This window comes from Accipiter gentilis, chromosome 8 (assembly GCF_929443795.1).
Source record: "Accipiter gentilis chromosome 8, bAccGen1.1, whole genome shotgun sequence".
NCBI lineage: Eukaryota > Metazoa > Chordata > Aves > Accipitriformes > Accipitridae > Astur > Astur gentilis.
In genome coordinates this window covers 3541567-3569415 of record NC_064887.1, presented here as the reverse complement: position 1 = coordinate 3569415, position 27849 = coordinate 3541567, and the positions used below count along the sequence as shown (strand labels likewise).

The 27849-nt window shown below is 38.2% G+C and overlaps 2 protein-coding genes across 7 annotated transcripts in view; one reads left to right on the top strand and one right to left on the bottom strand.

Moving 5' to 3' along the window:
- Positions 1–27849, bottom strand: part of DOCK7 (dedicator of cytokinesis 7) — a 348282-nt gene that overhangs the window by 120477 nt on the left and 199956 nt on the right. The window lies entirely within an intron of this gene.
- ATG4C (autophagy related 4C cysteine peptidase) lies at positions 51–27540 on the top strand. 6 transcript variants are annotated; one of them, XM_049807289.1, is made up of 12 exons: positions 51–170; positions 2285–2480; positions 3860–3990; positions 5303–5386; positions 6051–6284; positions 9451–9781; positions 11710–11780; positions 13256–13392; positions 17058–17136; positions 17799–17875; positions 22184–22303; positions 24119–26218. In XM_049807289.1, the coding sequence occupies exons 3-12, from the start codon at positions 3915–3917 to the stop codon at positions 24275–24277; spliced, it is 1368 nt and encodes a 455-aa protein (XP_049663246.1). In that variant the 5' UTR covers positions 51–170; positions 2285–2480; positions 3860–3914; the 3' UTR covers positions 24278–26218. The 6 variants fall into 6 exon arrangements, with proteins under 6 accessions (XP_049663246.1, XP_049663241.1, XP_049663247.1 ...); XM_049807284.1 differs by lacking the exon at positions 24119–26218 and adding an exon at positions 26228–27540 and having other exon boundaries at positions 54–170; XM_049807290.1 differs by lacking the exon at positions 24119–26218 and adding an exon at positions 22922–23558 and having other exon boundaries at positions 54–170.

Sequence of the window (27849 nt, the reverse complement as noted above, 5' to 3'; positions counted from 1 at the left end):
CGGACTACAACTCCCAGCGTGCCCCGCGCGGCCCCGCCGCCGGGCCGGGCCCGCTCCCGCAGCAGCGACCGCCGGGAGCGGTAGTTCCGCGCGTTTCCCTCACGGCTTACGAGCCCCCGGGAGGCCGCTCGCCGGCCGGCCGGCCGCGCCACGGAGCTCACCCGGGCGGGGTAAGCGGCGGCCCCGTCCGCCTTCCGGCTCCTGCGCGGCGGGCTCGCAGCGGTTCTTCCCGCCGGCGGCTCCTCCGCCCCCTTTTACGGCGGCCGCGGAGGGCCGCGGCGACGGCGCGAGCGGCGAAGCGTTCACCGCCCGCCGCCCCGCACCGGTGGCGGCTCCGTGAGGGGGTGAGCGGCCGGCGGCGGTCGCGGCCGGCGGAGGGACGCGGGGCGGGCGGGGGGGAGGAAGCGCTGTCCGGGAGCGCTGGCCCGCGGCGTAACGGGCGGGATGAAACGCCTCCGTGCTGGCGGTGAAGAGGCGGCCGCTGCCGGGCCGTCCCCGCGGGCGGCGTCCCGGGCCCGGGGGCTGCGCCGCCGGCCAGCCCGTTCCTGTGCCTCCTTGTGGGGTCAGGAGCCGGTCCGGGGCTCTCCCCGTTCCCGGGGTGGTGGGGGCGGGCGGCTGTGGTGACCGCGCTGCGGCCGAGGGCTCGGTGGCGGGGTCGGGAATAACCGGGGCCGCTTTCGCTTCCCGCCCGGAGGCGGTTCGGGATCTCCCCCCCCCCGCCCCCCCTCCGCTTCCCGGGCCGTCTGCTGACAAAGCCCGCAGGAGTCATTGTGAGGATACAAAGAACCTGCCTCCCCCGGCTGTGGGGAGCCGGCTGCTCTGCCAACAGCTCTTGCTCGGCTTTAAATCCCGGATGGGTAAAGTGTTCGGGCTTTTGCTACGGGATTAAAAAAAAAAAAACAAGCAAAGCTGTTTTTCCTTACCTTCCCTTTACAAAGTATTATTTCTAACTGTCTTAATCTGCGTTCAGAGCTGGAAAGGGGTGACTCCCTAAAAATGATCTGTTGGCGTTATTCTCTGTCAGGGACTTCTGTGTCGGTTTTGCTGATGGTCATCGCTGCTAGCTCGGTTTCTTTCCAGGTAGAAAAAAAAGCGAAGTGGGTTTTCATTCGTAAATTAATTAATAAAGATAGTCACATTTAGATTTCATTCATCCCTTTCGCTGCGCTTGCATCGGGAGGTTAGGTTGCCTTTCTGTTGTTAATGAAAACAAACAAATTCTGTTGTTAGGGAGGTTTTTTTTCCATCACTGTTAACAAACAGCCACCTCGCTGCAATCACCCCCCCTCAGAGAGTGGGTAACGGGGGCTCTGAGGGGACAGGACTTCATTTTTTATTGAGGTGTGTCCTGCCGCTCTGGGAAGTAACATCATCCTGGTCATGTACGTTCTGGAGAACTTCTTAAATGAGACAACTTCAGTATAAAACCATTAGCTTTAGATTCTGTAATGGGGGTTGCATTGTGCCCGTTGGGCTTGAATCTGTATTCCCTGTGACCTTCTCCTGATGCTGTTCCATTAATTTGAATGGAACTATTACTGATGCCTTCTTACATTGATGGGAAGAGCCTGCATTTTTCCAGTGGAATAAATGTGCCTGTTTTGTGTTACCATTCTTCTTGGAAGTCCTTTTCACATCTTTAGCATAATGCTAGGGAAGAAATGTAACTGGATGAAAGAAAAATGGGCTGCGATGACCATTCTCTTTTAAAGGAAAATGAGCTTCTTCCTCATTTCAATAATTTTTCCTTCAGGCCCCTTCAGAACAGTAGAGTTTGTTTCATTTCTAATTTTAGCCAGAGGGAGCTTTTATAGGTATTGGCTTTTAAGGCAGTCAGTGGCCTCTGCATAAATGACTGTCGCTGATTGATCGTGTGAGGACAGACTGGACCAAACACACCTCATGAAGAAGTTCATCTTACCAGCTTTGCTAGCTAGAGTCAGTGATACAGTCAGTCTTTCCTTTTTTTTCTTTTTTTTTTCCTAAAGAAGAGTAGGGAAAAAAGGCAGGAAATTAAAACCCAACCTTAAATTGTCTTTCTCTTCCTTCCCCTACAAAACCCCAGCTTAATCATAGTAGGCTAATCATAGTAGGGTTGTAGCCATTTGTTATTTTCACTAGCAAAAAAATGTCAGTCTTTACCCATGTTTGTGAGCTTGCATTGCCTCTTGTTCCATCAAAAAGTTGTTGACAGACTTTTATGAAATAATACAATGGAATAGCAGAAGAACATGCTAGGGGTGGCTTTGGCAGTAGACCGCTGTTTTCCTTGCCCTGCCTACAGATCCCAGAAACAGTGCATCTGTGTGAGTGCCCTCAGGCTCTGAAGACATCAGAACCCCGACATCTTCACGCTCTCTTCAATTACACTGTCAATGGTTAGGTTTTACTTAAAATACGCTCCCAGTGGAGAGAAGTGATGCGGTTTAGTCTTTGCCCTGCTTTTGATCCCAATTCAATGGAAAATAACACATGGAACGGTAAATACAGTTCTAGAGTCTACTTTTAAAGTAAGGAGGTTAGGTGTAGCATCAGTGATGGTGTACGCTCATGGTCCAAGTTTATTAAATGAGGTGGTTCACTTTTGTTCATGTCATCATCTGATGTTACCAGAACTTTGCTAAAAATTTGGTGAAGGTTGCAGGGATGTACCACCATTGATCAACGGTTGATGTCCCAGAAGAGCTCCTGTTGAAGCAGGACCTCTTAATTTTTCAGCTATCTATGCAAGGGTTTGGGCTACCAAATATCATCAAGAAAATCTCCTGTATCAACTATTTTAAAGTGAACCATTGACAGAATACATGCAGTGAAGGGAGCTCTATTAATTACTAGCAAACTTCCTGTTAGAAATGGTTCGAGTGGACTACAAAGGGAGTTTGGTCCCATTTTTCTTAGAAACAGGGATAAAGGTAGTATATATTCTTTCTGTGTTATTACCAGTTTAGGTTGCTCTAAAGGTGAAGGCCATCTTGCCATGCAGTTCAGAGTCAGTAAAAACGCCTTCCTTCTCACCTCCCCTTGGAAAATTTATAAGCGGTTTTTACAAAATTAGTCTGCACTGTAGTGGTTTTTACTGCCATTTTACCACTCATTCTTGTAATACAGCTGGACTACTGTAGACACCACGATCAAATCAGAAGAGAGCCTTTTTTGCACTGCAAGTGATAATTAGAAGAGATGTAAAGTAAACATAGATTTTATGACAGTATTCTAATCATCTTTTGATGTTGCCTCTCTAGCAAACTAATTCTGTACAAAATTATGTCACACGTTTTCAGTACTACGCATTTTCTGCCTTGCACACGTACAGCAACACATCTTGTGCTTTCTTTCAATCCCTCCAGTGCCTGTAAACTTTGGCTTAGAAAATTTTTTATTAGAAATCTGCAATTAATGCTGTTTTTAAAAAAACAAGATTTGTTTATTGGTGCTCAGAACCCATGATGGTGGGGGAAAAAATGTGCTGCTTCTATTCAGCAGAAAAGAATAGCATCTATTCTATTTAGTGAAATGCATCATAGCTCTTCATTTCGCTGCCAATTAGAATGAGTGTACTCATAAGCCAGCACAGGTTATATGCTCTAGATCAGTTTGTTGTGCAATAGAGAGCTGTTGGAGAACATTATATTTTATTTAGCTTTCTGTAATAATTTTATTGGTGTATATTTGGAATTAAATTATTTTATTACTTATTCATGGAACATGTGATTGCTTCTCAGTCCCTGGTAGTGGAGGATTCTGCAAGTTTATTACTCTTTCTGGTCATGTTAGGCTTAAGTACCTAAGTGGGATGGTGTTGATACTATACCCTCTGTTCTCAGTGCCCACAGATATGTTTATATTTTTGTTTTTACAGTAGCAAAATTGAATGTCTTACAAGACAGCGATGGCTTTTTCTCTAGAATTTGAAAATGGAGGCCACAGGGACAGATGAAGTAGAAAAGATAAAATCAAAGTTTATGTCTGCATGGCACAACATGAAATACAGTAAGTGAAACAGTGTATGGTAAGATCTTGTCTCCACTGAAATGAATGGAATGTTTCTTGTTGACATGAATGGGATCATAATTCAGCAACTTAACTAATATTAGTAATAAAAAATGCAACATGGCCCTTAAAACCATTTTTCCTTTGATATCATAAACAGCCCGAGTAAAAAAAACTGCTTTAGCTTTTCATTTTTCAAACATGTTTGCATAATTTCCTTTTAAATTACTTATTTTGAAAACAGCAAATACATTATGTAAATGACACTAGATTTGCATGGACTTTTAAGCAGGGATAATATGGAATCATCTGCACAAAGATTTTTTATTTTTGTATGTACTTTTCTGAAAAAAATAGGATGGTGTGTGAAACACGAAGTCCACTGGAGAATCTACTTCACACACTTGAGTAATATACTCTTCCACAGTTTAACATCAGTAATTTGTTTATAAGCAACCAGATTTTCAAGAGTGCCCTTTACTTACCTGTCCTTAACCTTAATTTTTCTACTTTCCCTCTAGGACTGAGGTTGCTTAGATTTACCACCAGGTTTCTGATAAGTTTTGTTAATTCTTATAACTGAGCCTTGGAGATGTCTGGCAAGATGAAAGGATACTTTTCTTCTACTTCTTTAAGGCTACCACATGGCTGAAGGGGAATAGTAGTCATTACACCCTATATGTGATAGGAGAAGTGCAAGAAACTCTATGGATTTAGGATATAAAAGACCATAGGGTTTAGACTGAAGTGAAAAAGCTACTGTCTGGGGACATTGTCAAAACCTAAAAACTGAATTCTGGCCCTTTGAATTTGTACAGCATATTATACTACCTTTTTTTGTCTCCAAAATCTGCAATTTAATTTTGTAATGAAGTATGTTTAATTAATCCTATGGGAAAAGCAGTACTCTTCATGCGTTTTCACTGGTCATACATGAAGCTTATTTTATGTTATTATAGGAGTTGGAAACTTCACAGAGTCAAACTATGCAGTAATGAATTCACAATAAAGACAAAGCAACTTAAGTTCAGCTTTAGCATTTCTGTATCCTAACAATTTCTGCACAGTAGTACCGTTGTATTAACATTCAAACATTCATATATAGGTAACATTGTTACTTTTAAACCAGAACTCTAATCTGTGTTTTGTAGAACTATTAGACTTTTTGTTATTTATGAAAGCAAAACCCAATTTCAGTACATTCTCGCTATTCCCCTTTCAAGGGTTACCTTTGGCTTAACCAGATGCTATTAGCAATTCCTTTTTGGAATACTTCAGTCACAAATTTGTATTTGTTTTGTGTCTATTCTAGGTTGGGTGTTGAAAACAAAAACTTACTTCAGTAGAAACTCTCCAGTCTTTCTGCTGGGAAAATGTTACCACTTCAAAACTGATGGTATGTACACAGCACTTAACTTATTCCAATCTTATTTGGCAGAAGCATTGTGGATACATTTTTAATCTTATAGAAAGGCTGTTGTTAACAATTACCAAATTCAAAATGTAAATATGAAAAGCTTAGAAAATACTCATTTAGATGTCTACCACCACCACTAATTTAACCCATCCTAACTGGCTTTATTGAGATTTTACACTTAAGTCTTGTTCTTTCTGTAAATATTAGTGCTGTAATTTGCACTTCATTTACCTTTCAATTTGAGATTTTCTTTCTAAAAACTGATTGAAATAGTGACAATACCCGTACAAAAAGTCACTACACCAACACCTTCGTTACCATTTTCCAGTACGCAGTTTTCTAAGAATCTCCATTTGACCGTTTACATTTAGATGAATTAAACAGTTGCTTACTTGCAAGTCAACGATTCCATTGGCACAATAATGTTGGCTGCATTGCCTTCCCCCCCCCCCCCCCCCCCCCCCCAGCTGGCCCATTTCTATCATGTTTGCCTTCCAATTTTTCTTTCTTGTATTTGAAGAGATTGTTACTTTTTGCAAGTTTGCCCTGTTTTTCTAATAGAATAGTTGTATGGGTTTTACTCTCCTTCTAGTAACAGAAGTGCCATACCAAGTTATAACTTAAACTGTGTTTTGCCTTACAGAATCTGGTGAACTCTCTACAGATGGGTCCAATTTTGATAAAATCAATGCAGAGATTTCAGGAAATGTCGAGGAGTTTCGTAAAGATTTTATTTCTAGAATATGGCTGACTTACAGAGAGGAGTTTCCTCAGATAAAGGGGTCCGCGTTAACCACAGACTGTGGTTGGGGTTGCACGCTGAGAACTGGTCAAATGCTGCTGGCTCAAGGTCTTATGCTTCATTTTCTTGGTAGAGGTAAGTTACAAGAGAAGATCTCTATATTCAGCATGATAACCATGGGCATTCTGTGGAGAGTGTGATGGTCTTTATGTAGCCCAAATCTAAAGTGCAAGCTGGTTTTGATTCTGGACTCCTCACTGATATTGGAATTGTTACATTGCATCAGAGCAGTGATCTAGCTGTCCTACGCTTCCATTTCTCAAAAAGGGAATACCAAAGTGTGTCAAAGGAAGATACTGGCAACTCCACAGAAGCTAACTGTGAAGTAAAATACCACAAAAATTTGTGGACCCGTACCCGGGTATTGTTATTATCCATGTAAGTGTCCAATTCTCTTGAAACTTGCTCGTTTCTTGAACTCAAGATGTGGAAATGAGTTCCACAGCCCATAGCTGTGGGCTATGGCAAAAGTGATGTTCTTTTATCAGTTTTAAAGTTGTACATTATTCAATTTCTTCTAGTATTAATATATTGAGTTAATAGAAGGATTCTAATCTAACTTCAATACATCATTCTTTGTGTTGAAATTTTCACTATTTCATTTCCCCCCACCCCCCCGCCATGTACTTACAGAGAAACTTCCTTTTTTTTTTTCTTAGCATTGTGTCTCTCAAAATATTCTTTCAGTCACAGCTGTTTGAAAGAAGTTGCTTTGGGAGACTTAGAACACTTTATTTGCAAAGCCTAAGCATGCATGTCCTCCCCAAACTAAGCCACGTCCTGCATAGAGGTATTTTTGGTTCTCATAGTTAACCACCTTTTCTTTCCATCCTCTTCTCAGTCGCTTTCATAATCTACAGCATTGCCCCTTTCAAACAGTCGGTCATGTCCTCTGTCACCACTGCTTGTTGTCAAAAGGAACCAAGACATGGGCCTGAAGCCACCCGGGCATGTTAGTTGGAGAGAATACAGTGTATTCTTTACTCAGCCGTTTGTTGGATCTCAGGGATACTTTAGTAGAAGATAGTTCTGAAAGCCTGTTTTGATAATACTTTGTACTTACTGTGCAAATATGATGTAAGCTGTGAACATAGTCCCAAACCAGCTGCATCACAAAGTCGTCTTTCTTGGCAGTATCATGACCGAACTGTCAGATTGGCTTACTGAATGTTCCTTTTGCTGTAGATATTTAAGTCATAAAACATTCATTATCCCTTTCAACTGACTGCAAATACCAAAATGTATGAAAATACTTCTGCTGAGAACACAAATCCCTTAAATATAACTTTTGTTATACATACATTTAAAAAAACCCTAAAAATCTGATCAGGAGACTACCTGTGAGTAGGAATGCATAATGGCTCATTCTGAAGTAACCCCAAACAAAAAAGCCCCAGGTTTGTATCTTTAAAATCCATGGTTACAAAGAATTCCTTGCACTGTCCCCCATGCATCCTAATTTGGAAAGTGATTTGGTGATTCCAGAGTGCTAGTGTTTCTGTGGCAATCCAAATGCATAGCAAAATGGAATATGTATGGTCTTTCTGGACTACTTTTCTCATCACCTAGTCTTCTGACAGCTGGTGAATTATCTTTTGAAAAGCTTTTTATGAGGTCTGGGTAGCTTTTGAAACATATTTAAGTGTTTACATGAAGTTTTTCATCGCTGTTTACTCTTTTCCCAGAGATATTTTCATTATAGTTTAATGGTATTGTTTCTGTTACAAAGCAAAACTTGACTGCAGTTACTAGCTGGAACACTTACACTTCCACTGCTATGTGGAATGTTCCAGATATTGCTGAATGATGTTGTAAATGAGTTTTTATTTGAAATATTAAGGTACTGTTAGAGTTTTACTTTGAAATGCCTGTGCTTAAGACACTGGCTTAAATTTGAAGCTCACAGTAGAGGAGCAGCAAGGCCTGTGATGTTGTTACAGTGAGCTTACGCATACATCTGCCTGGGTCTGCAATGAAAAATTAACACGAGGTTTCACAGAGGGGGTGCCACTTGTGGTAAGAGGCATTGATGTGGGGTGGTTGTCACACTATATATAGAAAGAATGGGTGACATGGATTATGGCCATTACCAGCAATACGCATGACGTTACTGGAGCCCGAAGTTAGATTTTTAGAATTAAAATACAGTTGCCTCTGTGGTTCCTCTTTGTTTCTCAAAGACTTTTACAGGGATGCTTCAGTAGGAATTATGAGGAGGGCTGCAGTTCTTGTTCTCTGTCAGCAAAGGTTCCTCTCGCTGCTGTAACGGCACCTTCCTGAACCTCCAGGAGCTTACTCAAATCTGGCTCACTGAGCAAAAGCACCTCATCTGTAGGGTTTGTTCCTTGCTTGCACGTGGCAGCCTTCCCCTTGCCTTCTGGGATGTTCCTTGTAGACCTTCAGGATATGTTCTGATCTAACAGTGTGTTCACTGTGTTCCGGAGGTTTCCTCACATGCTCTGTGTTGCGAGGAGTTGTTTTAACTTGTGGGAGAGGCTTTCAGTCAGCTGACAAGGGAAGCATTACTGTTCTCTAGATGTGCTGAACCACCATTATGCTGTAAGAGGAACACTGTGTGTAGGATGCATTGTTAGAGAAACCTTTAGCTAGAAATGCAGACTGTAGATACTGTGCTGAATAATATTTAATCAAGTTTGTCTTGTAATCTAGGTAAAGAATTTACAAATGTAGTGAATAAAGAAATCTTGTCTATTTTTCTGCTGATCTGCTTTGACATTTTGCCAGGAAGAAGTGTTTGTTTTTACATGAATAATTCCTCCGGTTTGCCTATTTTTTTTAATAACTGACAAACCAGAAGAATTAAAAACAGCTTTTGAAACTTCTAATTTGACAGGGATAAAACTTTTCAGATGGTACTGAATAGCTAACTTTCATATTTTTAATATGTAAGATGGTTCTAACCTGTGCCTTGTAATCAGGTATATCTTGTATATTTAACGGACTGGGATCATGGAGTCTGACCTCTGTCCCAGATAGCATAAATTGTTAACAAAGGTACTGTTAGTAGTATTTCATTTTGCCTATCATTCTGCAGAAAATAAATGCAAATCATACTCCACTCAAATTCTTTGTTTACATTTTAACACTGACATTTGCATCTCAGTATGTAAAGTACCTATTATTGGGTTAAGGAACATGAGGGAGAAAGGGATGTGCTTTGCTAATTATACCAAAAAGTTAATATTAAGCCTAATGTGCATCTTAAAATTTCTTGCTGCAGCCTGGGTCTGGCCAGAGGCATTGGACATTGACAATTCCGATTCTGAATCGTGGACAGCCCATACAGTCAAAAAGCTGACAGCATCATTCGAAGCATCACTTACAGCAGAAAGAGAACCCAAGATCCTGTCAAATCATCATCGGGGAACATTAAAGAGAAACTGTGATGACAATGAAATGAGAAATGAAGTTTATCACAGAAAAATAATTTCTTGGTTTGGCGACTCTCCGCTGGCAGCTTTTGGCTTACATCAGCTAATAGAACATGGAAAGAAGTCTGGAAAAATTGCTGGAGATTGGTATGGGCCTGCAGTTGTTGCACACATTTTAAGGTAAAAATACCTTTATTCTTCGTTGCTACTGTGCCTTACACATTACAGGAGAAGCATTTCAAAGTGTCACGAGATTACTTCAGCTTAATTGAGCATCTAACTGTTCATTATTGGCTTTGTAAAATGTCCATATTAGTAGCAATTCTAGAGATTTTTCAGAGGCAAGAAGGGAAATAGCAGTAGGTGCAGGAACTGAACTCTGAGCTTTTGTTCAATCTCATTTCAGGAAATAACCGACGTTCTTGTTTTCCTGTACTTTGGGCAGTAGAAGTCCCAAGTATCTCTCCCAAACCTAGGCTTTTAAGTAGAGCTGCATTTAATGAAATGTTCTAAAAACTAACCACTCTTTCAACCTTGGAACATGCATAACATTATAGATTTTTTTTTTTTTTATACTGTAACCTGGGGGCTGTAATGTACTGATAGTGTAATGAAATGTCAGAGCTAAAATTGATGTTTTCAGCATTTCTTTGCACACATCAAATTCTTGTGAAACTGTAAATGTATGGGACTATTAATATTATAATTATATCACAGTAAAAGTAAAGGGTCTGTGACATTCAGTGTGGTTTAAAAAAAAAAAGTCGAAAGTCAAATTCCTCCATACTATGTGCCTTTATATGCCATTTCTTTGAATACTACCAATTTTTGTTGTTGTTTTGGGTTTTTTTTATAGCCTTATATGCTTATGTTCTTTTACCTATAAACTGAATCACTAATAAGTCATTTAAGCAGCAGAAGCCAAAGTTCATACGTTTATATATATGTATATGCAAATAGAAGAATTTCATATTTAGTATGAAAGTGTATTAATCTTAAGTGAACCTGTACTGAAATAATCGGGTGTATATGTGTGCATATGTGCAAATGCATACAGTGATGTGAGAGATTAGCATTATTTATGTGTTTTCTTCTATTTTTTTGCTGATGATAGAAACTGTCAGAATTCTTTTTTGCTTGCTTTAAATTGCAGTAGCCTGTTTACCTAATGGGAACGGGGAGGGGATTTGGTCCAGAATTACATTCAACACAAACCCACTGGTGATTTCCAACACTGCAAAGGCTTCCTTTCCTAGATGTCCTTTCTCTCTTACAGCAGTACTAACAATGTATAGCGCTCTCATAACTTGAGAACGACTGTATTAAATGATTCCTCAAAATATATTGTGAAATAAAGGGATAGTGACCATTTAATGCAAGTGTGTATTGAAGTCAAAGGCTAATCTTCTATTTTGAACAGTGTAATTTCTTTACAAATGTTGTCCTTGATTGACGATCATGCTTCAGACTATTGACATATATTTTCTTCTAAGTTTTTAGGTCCATTACTCTTTTGAGGAGAGCCTAATACTGCAATTATCTTTCTGAAAGTTTTGGTGAAACCTTACAGCTTTTTATGTGCTAGCCTTTATTTCCATAGACATGAGGTGCTAATTTGTGGCTAGTTATATGAACTGAGGTCAACTAAAGAGATCTATCAAGTTGAAAATACTGGTACTTTTGTCAGCAAATTTAGCCTTTATTATCCTAATATATATATATGACAGAAAATTGTTATAAACATAAAGAAATTAGGTAGTGAATACAAATATCATTGTACATAAATGTGTTTCTTTGGGTTTTTTTTAGTGGTTTTCATTGTTTTTTCTAAATACCCAGACATTGTCATCTTTGCTTGGGAAAAACATGTTGCCATATACACTGGATCTTGGTATCCAGTGTTTAAAAACAAACAAACAAAAAAACCCCAACTACCCCCATCTGTATTTATCAGGCATGGAAGGTGTCTTAAATTAAAACAAAACAAAACAAAACCCCAACAAACAATTAAAACCAACCTCTTTCTAAAAATCAAATAATTTATGTTTACTTACTGTTAATTTATTTAAAATCAGAGATGAGTTAAATAGTTTTGTGTTTGTACTTAGAAAAGCTGTTGAAGAAGCAAGAGACCCTGAGCTACAAGGAGTAACAGTCTATGTTGCTCAGGATTGTACAGGTAAATGTTGTGATTACGTAGATTTTTTGCAAACATTTTAGATGCTTTTTATGCCTTTCAGTAAGCACTTAACAATAGAGTTCTAAAGTAAAAAAACCCACAAAACCCTCAAAAATGGATCCACAAAATTGAGATTATGTAGACAAAGGGGTTCTTGATATACGCAGATGTGATGTCTGATTCTCAAAGAGAACAAACAACTTGTTTGGTATCTTACAGTGGAAGATAGTGGAATTCTAAATCCAGTGAGATAACTTTTTCTTACAATCTGCCTGTTGTAACTTTTTATTTTGGTTTTAAATTAGTTAATAATCTGTTGTGTACTCTCTTCAATGTTGTTTTAGCAATAAGCTGGTAAGAACTTCCCATCTTACTAAAAATAACCCCCCCAAAACAACCAAACAACTGAAAAATACTTCAGTTCAGTTAGATTTGTTAGTTACTTTTTATTTGTCTTTTGCATCACAGGATGCTCCTTCACCTGTTTTTCTAGTGGAAAAAAACATTGCACCAGTCTTACAGACTAGTAAGAAGTCATTTTTGCTTGGAGCTCAAAGATGTGAGGAGGGTAGTGAACCTGAGTCAGTGGTAGCCTTTCTTCTGCTCCAACGTGGCATTTTAAATAATCAATAATGGCAGAGGAGCTTAGAGCTCTGGATCTTCAGGAGCAGAAAATGATGACAAGATAAACTAAATGTGCAGTGAAACTTTACACTAATGACTATAGTCTTTCAAATCTAAGCACAATGTATTACTTCAGTAGCCATGTTTAGCTGCCAGAAATTTTAGTTATGTCATAACCGATCTTGGGATAGGACAGACGAGACTGACATCCCTGTGTAATCAATCAAACTGGTTTTAAAGAGATACTGTTTAATCATACACTACAAACCAATTTCACCTGACTTACAATGACAGTGAAAACTTAAGATTCTACTAATTTTTAACTTCTTTGTTCTGGTGATGATTTTCACATCTCACTTAGTTTGGAGGGAATAAGCAATATTACTACATTAAGTTTTTTCACTCATTTTCAATGACTGTGTTGCGCTAAGTTTAGACCGTGAACGTCAGTATTTATTAGAATGAATTATTGTCTTTTTTCCTTTAACATGTAGATGTTTCTGTTAGTTGCAGGCTTTCAAGTTTTAAATTAGTCATTTTAGAGGAAGTTTATATCAAGTGAATAAATACTTACTGGTTTTCTCCTAACCTACCCCTTCTGCATTTTCCTGACAATGTATCTTATCTCAGCAGCACCACATTACCTTTCTACAAAATATTGCTGAAAATGAGGAGGTGTAACACTGTTTTTCATCAGAGTCACTCAGGAGTTATATTTCAGGAGGACAGTAAGATTTTGAAGGACTGCAGTTTTAGTTTGTCAGACTAAGTGATGACATGTTGTAGGTGTGTCTTTGTAAAAGCTAGAAGTTATATTTTAAATATGAATATTTTCATGTGTCTCCTTTCAGTCTACAGTTCAGATGTTATTGACAGACAGTGTTCTCTTACGGATTCTGGAAAAGCAGACACAAAAGCTGTAATTATATTAGTTCCTGTGAGACTCGGTGGAGAGAGAACAAACATGGACTACTTAGAGTTTGTAAAGGTATGAAATGAGAGTTCAATCATTTTTCAAATAGTAGCACTAGGTGATATGAAAAGCGACTTCATGATGGTAATCTTCTACCTATTAAATGTGTGGTGGTGATTTTACAGTTGAAGGTTGTAAAGTTTGACTTTACAGATTTTAAATTTCCCTATTACAAGATCATACATAATTGCAGAGCACATGATGTCCCTTGGTAAAGCAGTGATAACTGTCCTACTCCTAAAGTAGCTACCTGAAAAGACATTAATGCAGTGTCTCAAATTACAAATGGTAATTTAGTTACATATGCTATTAGAGTTGTGCTATATTAAGTATCAGTCAGCATTTTAAAATACAAATATACTAAATTCCTTGTTCTGTTTCTTATTTTTCTTAAATGTCAGATGGTTTAAAGTTGTTGCTTGTCTGTTCTTCCCATTTTCTTTTGTCTTTTTCTTCCCCTTAAGAGAGGGGACAGAATTTTTTTATATCTTTAGTCACTACTACAAGTGTTTTTTCACTATCTGGACATTAGGATGAATGTTTCTAAGGTCGGTGATGCAGGAGTAGCAAGCAGTTACCACAAATAAAAACAAACTGGAAAAAAGAGAAAGTCAAGGAGAAAGCAGAGGGGAGGAAGGTCTATGCTGTCCTCTTTTTTTTCAGCAGAGGTTCTGCATATGGTGCTAACACGTGAAGAAGTACTGTAATCCTACCTCTTGAGCACAAGAATACTTCTCTTAGGGAAGAGATTGTTCTCTTAGCCCTGCTGCTTTATTGTTTTCCATGCTGCTGTTTATCTGTCTTTAAATTCTTGTTTAAATTTTTAAAATACCACAATTTAGTAGCGTGTACAAAATCTGAGTCTGCTGCATCATTTTTTGTTTTTGTGACTGTGTCGTCTTTGTAAAATTTTAGGGAACATGTTTGGTTTTTAATGGTGTGGGGAGACAGAGTGGTGAAGCCCTTTTATTTAAGAGATGAACTATTAAATTGTTTTTCTTTCCTGATTCCTTTTGTTGGTGGTGGTTTTGGAAAAGTTTTAGTTCTTTTCTGATTAATTCTGACACAGTTAAGATAAGCCTGTGGTCTCAGACATGATCTACAGCAACCTTACTCTACTTTCAATGTTAACTGCAAAAAAGCCTTTGAATCAGGTCCAGGAAAACACACATGGCTTCGTTTGTAAGCTAACAAACAGTCGCTTCTGCAACTTTCATAAGGCTTTCTCAGCGAAAGAAAAGTGACTCCATTTCTTTAATACTGGCTTTTATTATTGACAGATATCTATGGCTAGTTTTACCCTGCAGAGGTTTTCTCAATTTAGCTCTCAAAAACATTCTTGCCAGAGTAAAATATGTTTGCGTGGCACTGGGTTTCATAGCACAGTCATGTTATCTAAGCTTCCCTTGTACAACTGCCTTTACTGGGGTGATTTCTGGTGCTCATTTACCAAGCCTGGTGCTGCCTTTTGCAGCCTTTTATAATGGAGACTGTGATAAGAGGGCTTTCAATTGCATATATTAGTCAATCCAATCTCTATCTTGACTGTTCACAAGAAGCGACTAAATTTCTTGGGGTCTGGATTTAAGTTAAAAATGCAGATTTTAGAATGTAGTACAAGAGGTAATTTTTACAAAGGATTTTATATTTATGGATGAAAATTGATAAATTTTTTATAATTCACTTTTACAAGAAAATTCCCATAGATTAAACAGTTATTCATTACTCTAAGTAGCTTTGCTCCCTTTCTGTTTCACTGGCAGAGGATGTGTCCTCCTTAGCTGTTTCAGCCTTTGCCTCCCATCTGCCTAAATGTTCTGTAATGCTCAGCCATTGAGGAGTATTTTCTAAAAAAGCCTTCTCACTCATATTTTAAATAAGCAGCACTTTCTCTTAACCCATATAAACCATGCTGAAGTTGACTTTCTTGGCATCTCAGGTGAGGAGTACAGTAGTTTTTGTTATCTTACATTACTTTATCATTGTCTAAGCAGTGAAAATTTTATCTTGAGAAGCTTTGGTCTTATTAGTACATGAAATATCAATCATTTTGTTGAGAGAAATTTTCCCTACTTAGACAATGATAATGTAATGGTTTTACTTTTAACGGTTGATCTTTTAGAGGAGAGGATATAGATATGACTGCCAGCTAATGGAGATTTCACTTTAGCTCAACTGATAGTCTTCTGGATTTCTGTCCCAGTTTGGGCCAGTGTCCAAGTGTTTGGACCCAACACTCATGTAGTGTGACAAGAAAGCCACTGTGATTTATGGACATTTAAACGCTGTTCAGTTTTCAGAGTATTTAATGGTCTTGGGCTTCAATTGCTTTAGAACAGTTGGGCTCAGCTTTCCGAAGTGCTCAATGTTGGCAAAATTCAGCTCCCACTGGAGTTGGTGGGATAACTAATGGACAACTGTGTTAAGCCAAGACTGAATATTCACAAAAATCCTAATGAGCCCTGTTGAGAAACAGAACCTCATGAAAGCGAGAAGAGTAGAAATATGTTGAAGAGAGAGGGAAGAAAGTCCTCCGTGCCTTCTTTCATTCCTTTGCTAGGTACTTCTTTTAATAGAGAAATGATAAGGGTGATTTCTTTGGTGTCTGTTGTCTGTGACTGCATCCACAGCTTGTGGGTGATACAAGGAATTTCAGTCAGTTAAACTACTGCAATGTTCTTACCTTGGCAAAATTGCATGTATACAGGTAAATCCTTCTCCCCAGCACTAGAAGGTATGTCCATAAAATCAACATTTTATTACGTAATGATATGTCTGCTAGGTTTGTGTGCTAGCACAGACAGGTGGATTACAGAACCCAACTCTTTTCAACCTGAATAAACAGAAATAAACTGGTAGCACTGGTGTGACGGTAGCCCACAGCTGATAACCCAATTCCTGTCCTCTAGTGGCTTCTAGCTTGGCTGTGAGTGGAGGAGTATGTTTCTTTCTTTACACCTCCAGACTGAAATGATCACTGTATTTTACCCCACATCCCTCTTTAGATCCTATTAGGCATATTTGCAATGTCTCTTTCTCAAAGTTGCTACATACTAATGGCTCTGATTCCTCTACCCTCACAGTCAACCTCCAGTAAGATTTATGGGGCTTGTCTGCTGTGTGTCTGTCTCTCCTCCCGTGTTTTGGGCTGCTGTTTTTAGAGCTGTATCTTGTAATTACTCTTGCTTCAACTGGCATTTCTCCCTATGATGTGAAAGTTCATACTCTAGACAGACTTCTATATTTGAATGCAAAAAGAAGAGAGCCCCCGGGGCCACAGAATGTAAATGTATATGAACTCTGTACATCTGAATACATTGATACCTTTTGACTAAGCAACCTGTGCTCATCTTGAATGACATTATGTTTTGTCTTCTCCCCGAAAATGATACTGCCAATACTGCCAATTCTCTGAATGTATGGGCATCTCATGAAAAGGGGGGAATTTCTCTGGAATATGTGCTGGTATGTTTTTACTTTGGTCAGTTGTAAGCCTCTAAAAATTGAGACAAGCCCCAGAAAGTCATGAAGACAGTCTTTTTTTAAAAAAAAAAAAAAAGAGAGAGAAAAAAAAACCCCAAACTGTTTGCCTAGAAACAGTAAAGAGAGCAAATATTTACATTCAGTTTAATACTTATTCTGTTTAACGCTGTCCTAATTATTTAATGTTCTTGTTGTAGGGAATTTTAAGCCTTGAGTATTGTGTTGGTATTATTGGTGGCAAACCCAAGCAGTCATATTACTTTGCTGGATTTCAAGGTTAGTGTTTTAATATGTTATGTCTCTTCAATATTTTTCTTTAAGAGTTAGGAAGTTAATATCGAACCAGTGGGAAATAGGATGATTAAAATAGCAAAATGAGTACCTTATTAATTCATCATATCTACCAAAGTCCAGTCATTTGTCATTCACCCAGTGTAGTAATTGGATTCTGTAAAATGTACATTTAATTTCCATTGTTGCATAAACAAGGCATAATTTATCTGTTTCACCAAACTTCAGGAGCGTTTGCTGTTACTATCTGGCAGTTCTTATTTACGTATTTACTTTTTACTAGTTTAAGTGGTGTTAGTTGGTGCTTAAATGACAAGCAATATATTCTTCCTGTCAGAATGAAGTAGCACAATACATTTTTCATATGCAAACTCCAGAATATAATTGTGTGTTTGTAAAAGTAATTTTATCACCAAAAATTAAATGACAGTCTCATCACTTTATAAAAATTCTGCTTATACAAGCATATTTGATTATGCAAAAGTTAATCTGTCCTGCAAAAACCTATGCTTCAGTCAATGAATATCAGCCTGGCAAGCAGTTACTTGCTGGCTTTTTTTTCAGCTGTTCTGCATAGAAATTGGATTGTAAGCAGTGTAATAATAAGGTGTTTTTTGAATTACTTGTCTTCTGTTTTGTCCTTGTAGATGACAGTTTGATTTACATGGATCCTCATTACTGCCAATCTTTTGTAGATGTCAGCATAAAGGATTTCCCTCTTGAGGTAGTATGGATATAGACCTGGCACTGTTTTCTTCCCATATGAATCAAACACTAATTATTTAGAGATGTTCTAGCTAGCTGCATCTTTATGGTTTTACAGTTACATGTTATTTATCAAAGTTCTGCCTTCTTTATAGGCCTATAATCAACAAAAATGACCAGAGGTTAAAAACTCAATATGGGGTTTTAATTTTTACTTCATTAATCTTCATCTGTTTCTTTCTAATGATCAGAAAACCTCAAAAATAGATGATCACTTCATTTAAGTAATTTTCTATCAAAGAAAATAAGCAATATTTGGAGATCTTAAACCTGAGTTATTTGGATTTGGTTTTGTTAGTTTGTCTTTTTTGTTAATTTTATTTTATTTTACTTTATTTTAAATTCAAGTTGCAATCATGGAGAGAGTTACTGTAGTATTCAATAGTAGGAGGCTGTTGTCAGTTTGGAACCAGAGTTCCTGTAGGTTTACCTGCTGCTTCTTTAGCCAGGAATTCATAATATTTCTATACTGGAGTAAGTGATTATAATTTTAAATGTAACTGTTGGTCCTAACAACTTTGCAGGTCACTTTCTTAGCTTTGGAAATTTTTGAGGCTTATCAGTGAGGTTTGTGGTTGACTAGATGAATTTTACTTAAGTATTCTGAACTGTTTCTTTTAACAAGTTTTATTATTATTAATTTTAATCAAGCTATTTTTATGGAATAGTAGTTTCCAAGCAACTGACGGGTCTGAAAGTGTAGGTGCTGCATTTTGTTCTTTCTTTCCCCCCAACCTCCTTCTAGGCCATGACTTTCTGGGTTCATCTAGAAGTAGTGAATGCATCTTTTCAGGCTGTGCCTAGGCCTTAAAAATCATGCTTGGTTTTTTTAAAAATAGAGTTTTCCCTTTCTTTAACCTCTTGCCAAATAACTTGCATTGAAAATAGATAAAGCTCAAGGAGGTTATTAAAGAACTCAATTTGCAGGTACCATGGGAAAACATTATCAGTTGCACAAGTAAGTGTTCAATAGCCAGAGTACTCACCGTAAAAGTACTCGGTGCCACCCATACAAACTCTCCTTCTTGATCTTGTATCCAACGTCCAGCCTCGCCAGAGCAACTCTTCATTCAGTGTAGAAACACTCTCTGGGTGCATCCACTGCTTAGGACAGCATCAGCTGCTCTAGAACAGAGTTGGTCATTAGTAGTGGTTTCCCAGGTCCCTGTGTTCTGTGAAGTTACGTACTCCTAAACATGGAAACACAGCTTCAGAAACAACGTATTGCATTTAAATAAGGAAGAGGAATACGTATTTATCTGCACCACCTCTAAAATACTAGCTACTAAATGTAGAATTCTTAAAGGTTTGCAGTACAGTCCTGTAAACAGTGAAAGTGAGTCATACACGCTCTTAAACTCACACCTGAGGAATTGAGTCGGTGATCTTAAATTGACTGTTTACACTTAGAATGTAAGTCAAATGGTGTGTAATGAAGTTGTATATCTTCATGGCTTCTGTTTTGTATAGCAGCTAAGACTTGACAAACTGAGAACAGTGACGTGAACTGCAATGGTCCTGTCTATTGTTATCGTGAAAAGAAAGATATGTTAACGTATGTAGAAGTTGATCACAATACCTTAATCGAAATACCATCAAATAGTATTTAAGAAAAGTACTTTTTTTATATATGTGTATATATATATATAAAAATATATATGTATTTCAATGGACTTACACAGGGCTCATGTCAAATTCTAGGGCCAACTTAAAGCAAATGCTACGTATTTTTCAGTATTTATGCTTAACAAGATGCTTTAATTAGCGTGACATATAATACAGAAGTATAAGATTCTCTAGAAAATGGGAAGGTTCTGAATTAAAAAAAGGGAACAGAGCAGCAAAATGTATCAGAAAATATCCTAGACAGAAACTTTCATTATTTTTAGAGATGCTTTTAGATTTACCTCGTTGAGATACTTGGAGGAAGAGTTGGTGAGTCCCAGCTCTACCTGTTTGTATTGTGGCAGCAGCCAGAGATTATTGCCAAGATCCTTGCCCCTTTATGCTAATAACTGTAGTAAAACACAGTGCCTTCTCTGAAGATTTTACAGTTTAATTGGGTAAGCCAGACAAAAGATGGGAAGAGCACAAAGAAGCATAGCTGAAGTGACTTCCTTAAGGTCACACCATAGCTCAGTGGCCAAGCTACAAAAAAATACACATCTTTTTGGTTTCTGTTCCCATGACTCATCCTCCAGATTGTGCTGCGGACTGGCATTAATATGAATTTCCAAATAATAATAAGGCTTTAAAATATATTTTGAAGGTACACGAGCTGCCAGCTTGGCTTGATCGCATCCTAATGCTTTTCTGCAGACGGAAAATATATTGCAATTTAATGCTTAGTGCATTTAATAGTATTATATCTTTGTCCAGAAATGTCAAAAGTAAACAGAAATTGCTTTCTTAGTGTGGATAGTTGCTTGTTAGATTTATCTGTAGGGAGTATTTTCAAAATTGACAAATTGTCCAGAATAAGTTGGAAATCAATCCACTCTGTATTGGCTTCCAGAATCCATTTGTTTGGAGGAGAGGGGAAAAAAAAAAAAAAAAAGCCTACCCACTTCTCTTTGTTGTACAGTGATTTGTGTAGCATTAAGACTACTGCCCAGAACAGCACAGTACAAGTGTAGTTACAGTGTTGTTGCTGAAATGTGGTATGTAAGGCAGAGTTTGATTTATGTATTTGATGACTCGGGAATCAATATTCAAAATAGAATTTCTGCATATAAAATTTGAACACAATTAGGAGAAAAAAACAGTGACTAAAATCTGTCTTGTAGATATAGTGCTTCTCATTTTTGCTTATATTTTTTAGCATATGTTTAATAGAAATACCTCTCTTAGGTTTGTAATCACAAGTAAAGCACAATATACTTCAATATGTAAAACTGTTACACTGACAGATACACCCAGATTAGGTAACTAGTGCTGTCGTCTTCTGCAGATTGACTTTTCTGATTGGCAAAAAGAAAAGATAAAATGGGTTGGTAATATACAGACTGCTTGACGTTAGCTGTCAGGGCTTGCTGTTGCTGTAGTCAAATGAGATTGTAACAGTTGTTAGTTATCCATTACAGAGGAAACACAGCAGTGGTGGCAAGAAATCTCCCGCGTTGCTCTGGCCTGGTGTTACTGTTGTGTTAGTAAGCTGTCCTGGTCCTGTGCTGACCAGCGCTGTGCCAGAAGAGCTGTGAGCTGTGCACGGCTTACATGTAAATGTGAAAGGAAATAGCACAGAATTCACTGGAGAATATTGATCCCTGGGGGAAGTTCATGAAAAACGAAATCTGCATTTTAGTACAGAGGTATCCCCGTTGCAGTGTGGTGCCGACGTGGTGTGTTAGTGTTTGTTACTGAGCAGCTGTAGCAGGATTGCTAGTGATTTAATAGAGGTAGGATGACGGGGTAGTCCTGCATGTTCGAAGCAGAATAAAGAGGACTACCTTTGTGAGACAGTCAATGGTAACAAAATAATTTCCGTTATTACCAAAACTACAGTTCTTGTAGTAAATAAACAAATAATCAGAGTAGATGGCATATATTTACCTTTTCTTTCATAAACTCTGAATGAGGAGTGTGGGGAAGGGTTTTGTCTGTTTGTTTGTTTTTTCTTGTAGCATGGCTGCTGATAGTTAACAGCAGTGTCAGAGCATCATCTGTCATGAAAAGAGATTTCACGTTAGGAAAAAAACATTTATAAAGCAGGGCATGTTGTTTGGCTTTTTCCTACTTGTGGATTATTGTAATGTGGTTTTGCTTTTGTGGTTTTTGTGGGTTTCTTAACCCATTTAATTTACTAAAGGAAAATGCATGAGGTTGGTTTATTCCATTATGTCTCTTTTATAGAGGCTGGGGGAGGGAAAGGGGCAATGGGCGGTGGTAGTAAAGCAGTAATTGTAAGATAGTGCAAAAGCTGTTACAAATTCAATTTGCAGAAGAGCATTCACCTCCTCTGCCTTGGGAATATTCATAAAGTACTGCTTGGAGCGGCAGACCTTTGACAGATTTCAAACTAATGTGATGTGTGCAAGTTTGGTGAATACAGCGTAAACAGCAGGAGGTTTTATACATGTGGAGAAGAGTGGGATTACTTGGGGGGCGAGGGGGGGAGGAATTACTTCAAAAGTGTGTGCTGGGTTTTAATTTAAGTGATACAGGGGATTGTCTGTTAAAGCTGTTGGTGGAAAAAAGTAAATGCCTTGGTCTGTACCATTCTCAACCTTAGCTGTGTATTTCATGTTTTTAATCTCAAAACTTGCAGTCATTCCACTGTCCTTCTCCCAAAAAGATGTCATTCAAAAAAATGGATCCGAGCTGCACGATAGGATTTTACTGTAGAACCGTGCAGGACTTTGAGAAGGCTTCTGAAGAAATAACGAAGGTAGGTGTCCAAGTTACCAGATCGATTCCTCAGCCAGAACGGTGCGTGTGTGCACTGCGTATGGGTGAGGGGAGGGAATCGGCTTCGCCCTTCTCAACAGACGTCCTTCTTTTCTGGTATTTATTGCTGCTTTTACAGTCACGAGCAATCTCGCTTGTTTCTCCTTTCGTCCGATTTTACCAGTAGGCGAAACCTGGGGAGAGCCAGGCCGGCCTTGGGAGAGAGGGGCCGGCCGGGCTGGCGCAGGCGGGCCCACGAGGTGGCACTCGTGAAATGGGAATAGCGCTGCGGCCAGCCTGCCGAGCCGCGGGGGCTGCCCCCAGCCCGGGGGGGATTTTGGAAAGGCAATCAGTCCCTCGGGAGGGATTTTTTTTTTTTTTCTTTCCTCTTACGTGGAAGTATTTGATCAAGCCAAAATTGTGTATTATTTCTTGTTAGCATAAGCGCTTTTTCTGGTGGCTTTTAAGTGTAGAGCAGCGTGTTTGTGATTTGGTAATGAAGTCTGCGGAGCAGGTATCACCCAGCAAATCTGTCTGGTCGTGTCCTTCCACTTGAAAACCACTGGTATAAGTACATTTAGGTCCAAATGTAATTGACTTTTTTTCGTGATTTTTACAGCACGTGGCGGTATGAAATACAGCATCATGAATGCATTGTACTAGCTGTGGTACCAAATAACTGTGTTTTGTGATTTTAAAAAATAGTCTATGAAAGGATGCAGCGGCAGCAGAAGATGGTCACAATATTAATATTCTAACCACAGTAGCTATCACAACAGCATAAAGAATTAATGTTTGTACAGCATTTTGAATGTCCTGTTAAGTGGTATCAGTATTATAGCCAAAAAAAGCATTTTTAAACTTAATACTGTATATAATCTTTAGTAGATATTGATTGATGCTGAAGTTGTTTCTCCGATTCTTACGTAGGGAGGTAGAAAATAGATTCAAAGAAGTAGAAGTTCCTTACCAACAGATATATGGAAAGTTTAAATAGTGGAGTTTCTATTCTTCCATGTTTTCCTGTTCTACCATGTATGAGAAAGAATGTAATAACATGGTAAAAAAATCTAATTACAAAACTAGTTGCATTGGAAGTTCTCTTTCTCTTTTTTTCCTTCTTTCTTTTAAGTTTGGGATTAAGTACATTTCTTTTCTGAACATATGTTGTGAAAATAACTCATGGCTGATCTAAGTCCTAGAGCTACCATACTGGTATTTTAGGTAGAAGTTCTTTAATATTAGTGCCATTATTTTATATAAATATATTTCAGGCACATAAGTTTGGTAATAGAGGAAAGTTTGGACAGAAATACAGTGTGACAAACATTCTATGATCTTTCAATCAGTCCTTCGCATCCTTTGTTTTTTCTTGCTCTTCTGTTATTTTGCCCTTTGTTTGCAATTTGAGTGTGGTAACTCTCGACCTATAAAGCACAGTGTACTCCTCCCTGTGTGCCCTATGTAGGCGAGACTAAAAAATTCAGGTTCTCGCTGCTTTTGTGGGCAATAAGAGGTGGGAGAAAAGATTTAGCTTTTGTAACTTGAGGATAAACCTTATGAGCCATATATTTAGTGATAGAGAAATCAGGGTGCTGAAATGAAAGGCCCAAATGGAGTGGCTGGTGAAACTCCATCCAAATCACATTCAAGTTACCCTTTGTTTCTGTACTTGCTAGTTAGGCAGCTATTGTTAAGTAGTTTAATAATACCTGGAATTAAATAGCTGATAGATTGAGACCTGCAAACAGATCCAGACTTGAGAAGGATGGATTTACTGACTGGCTGTAGTCTTACTTTTCTCTTGCACTTTCAGCACAAATACCGAGCAGGCGCAGCAGTTTCTGTCTGGCTTCTCAGCACCATGCGGCAGATCCATGAGGTCGGCAAGAAGCTCTGGCCTCTTGCACAGCACCTGGGACGGCTCTGCCTTTTCCTGGCCGCAGCCTCTGCTGCTACTTTACATTGTTACTGAACCGGTACCAGGCTCGCCTCTCTGCTAATGCAGTGAATTGTTTCCCTATCAAAACTTGTGACAGCAAATAAATAATCCACTTGGGCTATAACTGCATTTGTAGCCCAGGTTCTTAGCAGAAATGGAAATTTCTCTGAAAAACTGGACCGATTGAGCATTGAACTTGGATGTGGTTCAGCACAAAGAATTAATTGTTGCGGTGACAACAGTGGCAGTCTAACACTGAAACACTAAAAAATACTGATGTTTATCAATAAATGTCTCTGTAGAAATCATCACAGTGGTATCTAAAGAACTTGCAAGTCCTTTAGAGTTTCAAATTATTTGTGATCACTGAGTGAGATGTAGTTTGATAATAATTGCAGTAATCTTAACCAAGTTCCACTCGACTCTTGTTTAGGCTGTCTGCCCAGTTTCTGTTCTGTATTTAGTATTTCACCACCTCCTTTGGTACATAGAGAGAGGTGTTACATGTACTTGTAGAGAAGGTAGTTTCAGGGAGAGTTGTCCAACGGCAGTGGAAGTGGAGGTGTATTTCTTTCCTGATTTGGAGGGACCATCTTTAAAGGTGCAAGGGTTGTTTGGTCACCATGCATTGCCTGAGATGCAGTATTCAGATGAGTTTTCTGTTGCAAACTTGCAATTAGGAGCTGGCCTAAGTCCACCCGTCTGTGTCATAGAACAGCAAACAGCCTGCATGTGGCTATCAATTTCTGTTCCTACTAAGCCAGCTTGTATGCAACCCCTAGAGATGAAAGGGTTGGCATCCAGTTATCTAGTCTTCTCAAAAAACAAAGCATTTGTATGTCTTGCAAACTTTTTTCTTTCTAATGCTCATTTGTTACTCTACTTTTGCTTTTGTTTATTGCTGTGTGCGTCTCTCCTGTATCTCCTTGCTCTTTACTCAGGTTTCACATTACAAAAGCCAAATGCAATTAAAATAGACAAGAATAAAGTGGAAAATTTCAGACCACAGTAAAAATCAAGGATTTTACTGTGAGTGTGATTTTTCTTTTTTTTCTTTTTAAACATCCCCCTCAGCCCCTGTCTTTTTTTAAATAGCTCTTTCTGTTTAAAGATCTATTAGGTGGTTTTTTACTATCTTAGATTATTTGCCTTCATGAAATTATGTTTAGTGATTTTAGTTCCACACAGTGTATACCCCTAGGCTAATGTAGTTCTGCATGTCACTGCATCACTGTGCTGTTTTTTCAAAGCAGGTAAGAAATTAAAAAAAACAACAAAAAACCAGTGAACAATTAAGTGTCCAAAACAGCCCAAAAGGCTGAAATGTCTTTCAGTATTTGGCAGACTTTTATCTGCTATTAAAGCTATTTTGCTGATCTGTTTTAGTATTTATCACCCCCCACCACCCGCTTCCCACATGCTCTGTTTTCTTATTTATAAATGTAGATTTTTGGCACCCTAGTTACCACAGCCTGTTTCTGTCATCAATCTGTTTTTAGCCATGTGCTTGATTGGCTTATTTACATAGGTGTATGTGTTTAAACTTTCAATAAAAACATTGACTATTATACATGCTGATTCTACAATAAAAATATCTCCCTGAGATACCTAGTTGCCGCAGAATTCATACCTGTGCTTGAGGAGAGCGTTATGGCCATTAACTATTTTGTAGAGTTTTTTTATCTTCCTGCAAGAGCTCCAGCTGCACTGAAACAAACAGCATGTAGAGGTGATCTGTATGGAACAAGATACAGGGTTAGGCATAAAATGAGCAGCTACCTGAAGAAGAAAGGGAAGTAAATGTTTGCTTATTGGGAGGAGGGGGGATGTTTAGATTATGCAATGCTTCTGTTTTAATCTGATGATAATAAAACCAAAAAAATGCATTTTTTACTTTGCAGTCATCATCAGATAAACATCACTACTTACTGTATTTCTTCATTTCCAATTAATGTTTTATCTGGTGTGTGTTTTACATTGTAGATGCTGAAATCTTCATCTAAGGAGAAATACCCCTTGTTTACTTTTGTAAAGGGTCATTCTAGAGACTATGACTTTGCTTCCAGTCCACTCCATGAAGAAAATGACCTTTTCTCTGAGGATGAAAAGAAAAGATTAAAAAGATTTAGTACAGAGGAGTTTGTCTTGCTTTAAGGACATTTTACACAAGATTATTGGCAGCTGTCCAGGAGAACACTTGCCTTTTAAAAGAATAAAAAATAAAAAATGTATGTGTCCTCCTCCTCCAAAAAGGCAAGCTTGTGCTGAAATTAGTCTATTTTCATAAAGATAATAATGTTTTATATGTTAATAGTCTTTAAAATGCCATTTATAAACGTAGTTCCTAATTATTTTTGTTCACTACTAGTTGGATGAGTTTAACGTCACGTTGTGCTAGCGAAGAGAGAAGGCGTTTAGAGCCAGGTATGCTGAAATGTGCCTATGTCCCGGTCTTGCCCTCGTAAAAAGCTTGGCCAGTCTCTAAAGCCTAACTTGTGACCCTAACGTCGTGTCAGTCCAGGACAAATCCTGAGCAGAGGCTGCCAGATATGTATGGGGTTTACGTCATGGCTGCATATCCGTGGGTTTTGAGACCGTGTTATTTCTGTTTGTAAGCAGAATTTGAGTTCTTATTCCTGTGGTAAGGGTAGAACTCTCATCTGTCTTGCTACATAAGCCCAAATAATAGTTAATGCTGTAATCGTGACACACATCCTGAGCAGCACAGTGTAAGAAAGGTAAGTTTGATATATCAGTAGTAATTGTCAGTTGCAATACTGATATAATTATATAGGCTGAATTGTGAGTTAAGATACTATTTAGCAGTATGATTTTATAATGGTTTCTCATTAAGCTTGCTTTGGAGCCTTAATATGAGGAGTGAAGATAAAGTATTACCTTTCCCCACAATTTTTAAAGGTTATACTATTAATATTAACTGCAACCAATCAAAGCAGCTAAAGACAATTATTAGAAGAGAGTGGTGTTTGTTTCCTGTTTCAACTACTATAATGTTGAGGCTTCTCTCCTATTAGTGCAGCTTTTAAATCAAAGCAAATGGGGGAGTGGATGTTAAAAATTCTGGGCTGTGATTTTTTTTTTATTATTTTTTTTTTTGGATATATGTTATTACTGTACAGATGATTACTTGATGGTGTGTGTTCTCAGACTGCAAACAAATGTACATAAATAGTTTTATGTTTTAACAAAGTAAATGCAATATTTAAAATACGTATTAACACTGCTTGGAAAATAAAAAAGGTGTGAAAACATTAAATGCATGTGCCTTTTATATTATTAGATGCTCTAAGAGTGAATATAATCCTGCATCTAAAACAATATTGTAAGGTGTGAATACTCTGTTTATTTGCAATAAAGGCAAATTTTATTGTTGTGTTGTAAACCAAATGTTAACCTATTCTAAGTGCCGTTCAGGCACAGAAGGCGCAAATGTTGCCGATCTAAATAATAAGCATCACGTGTATTCATTAAAGCACTTTTTTTCCTTTTATGGGAAAGGAGTGACTAATAGATAGATTTCAGGCAGAACTAGATCAACTACGTATATGTGTCAGGGCTGGAGTGTGCATTTGCACGTGTTAATT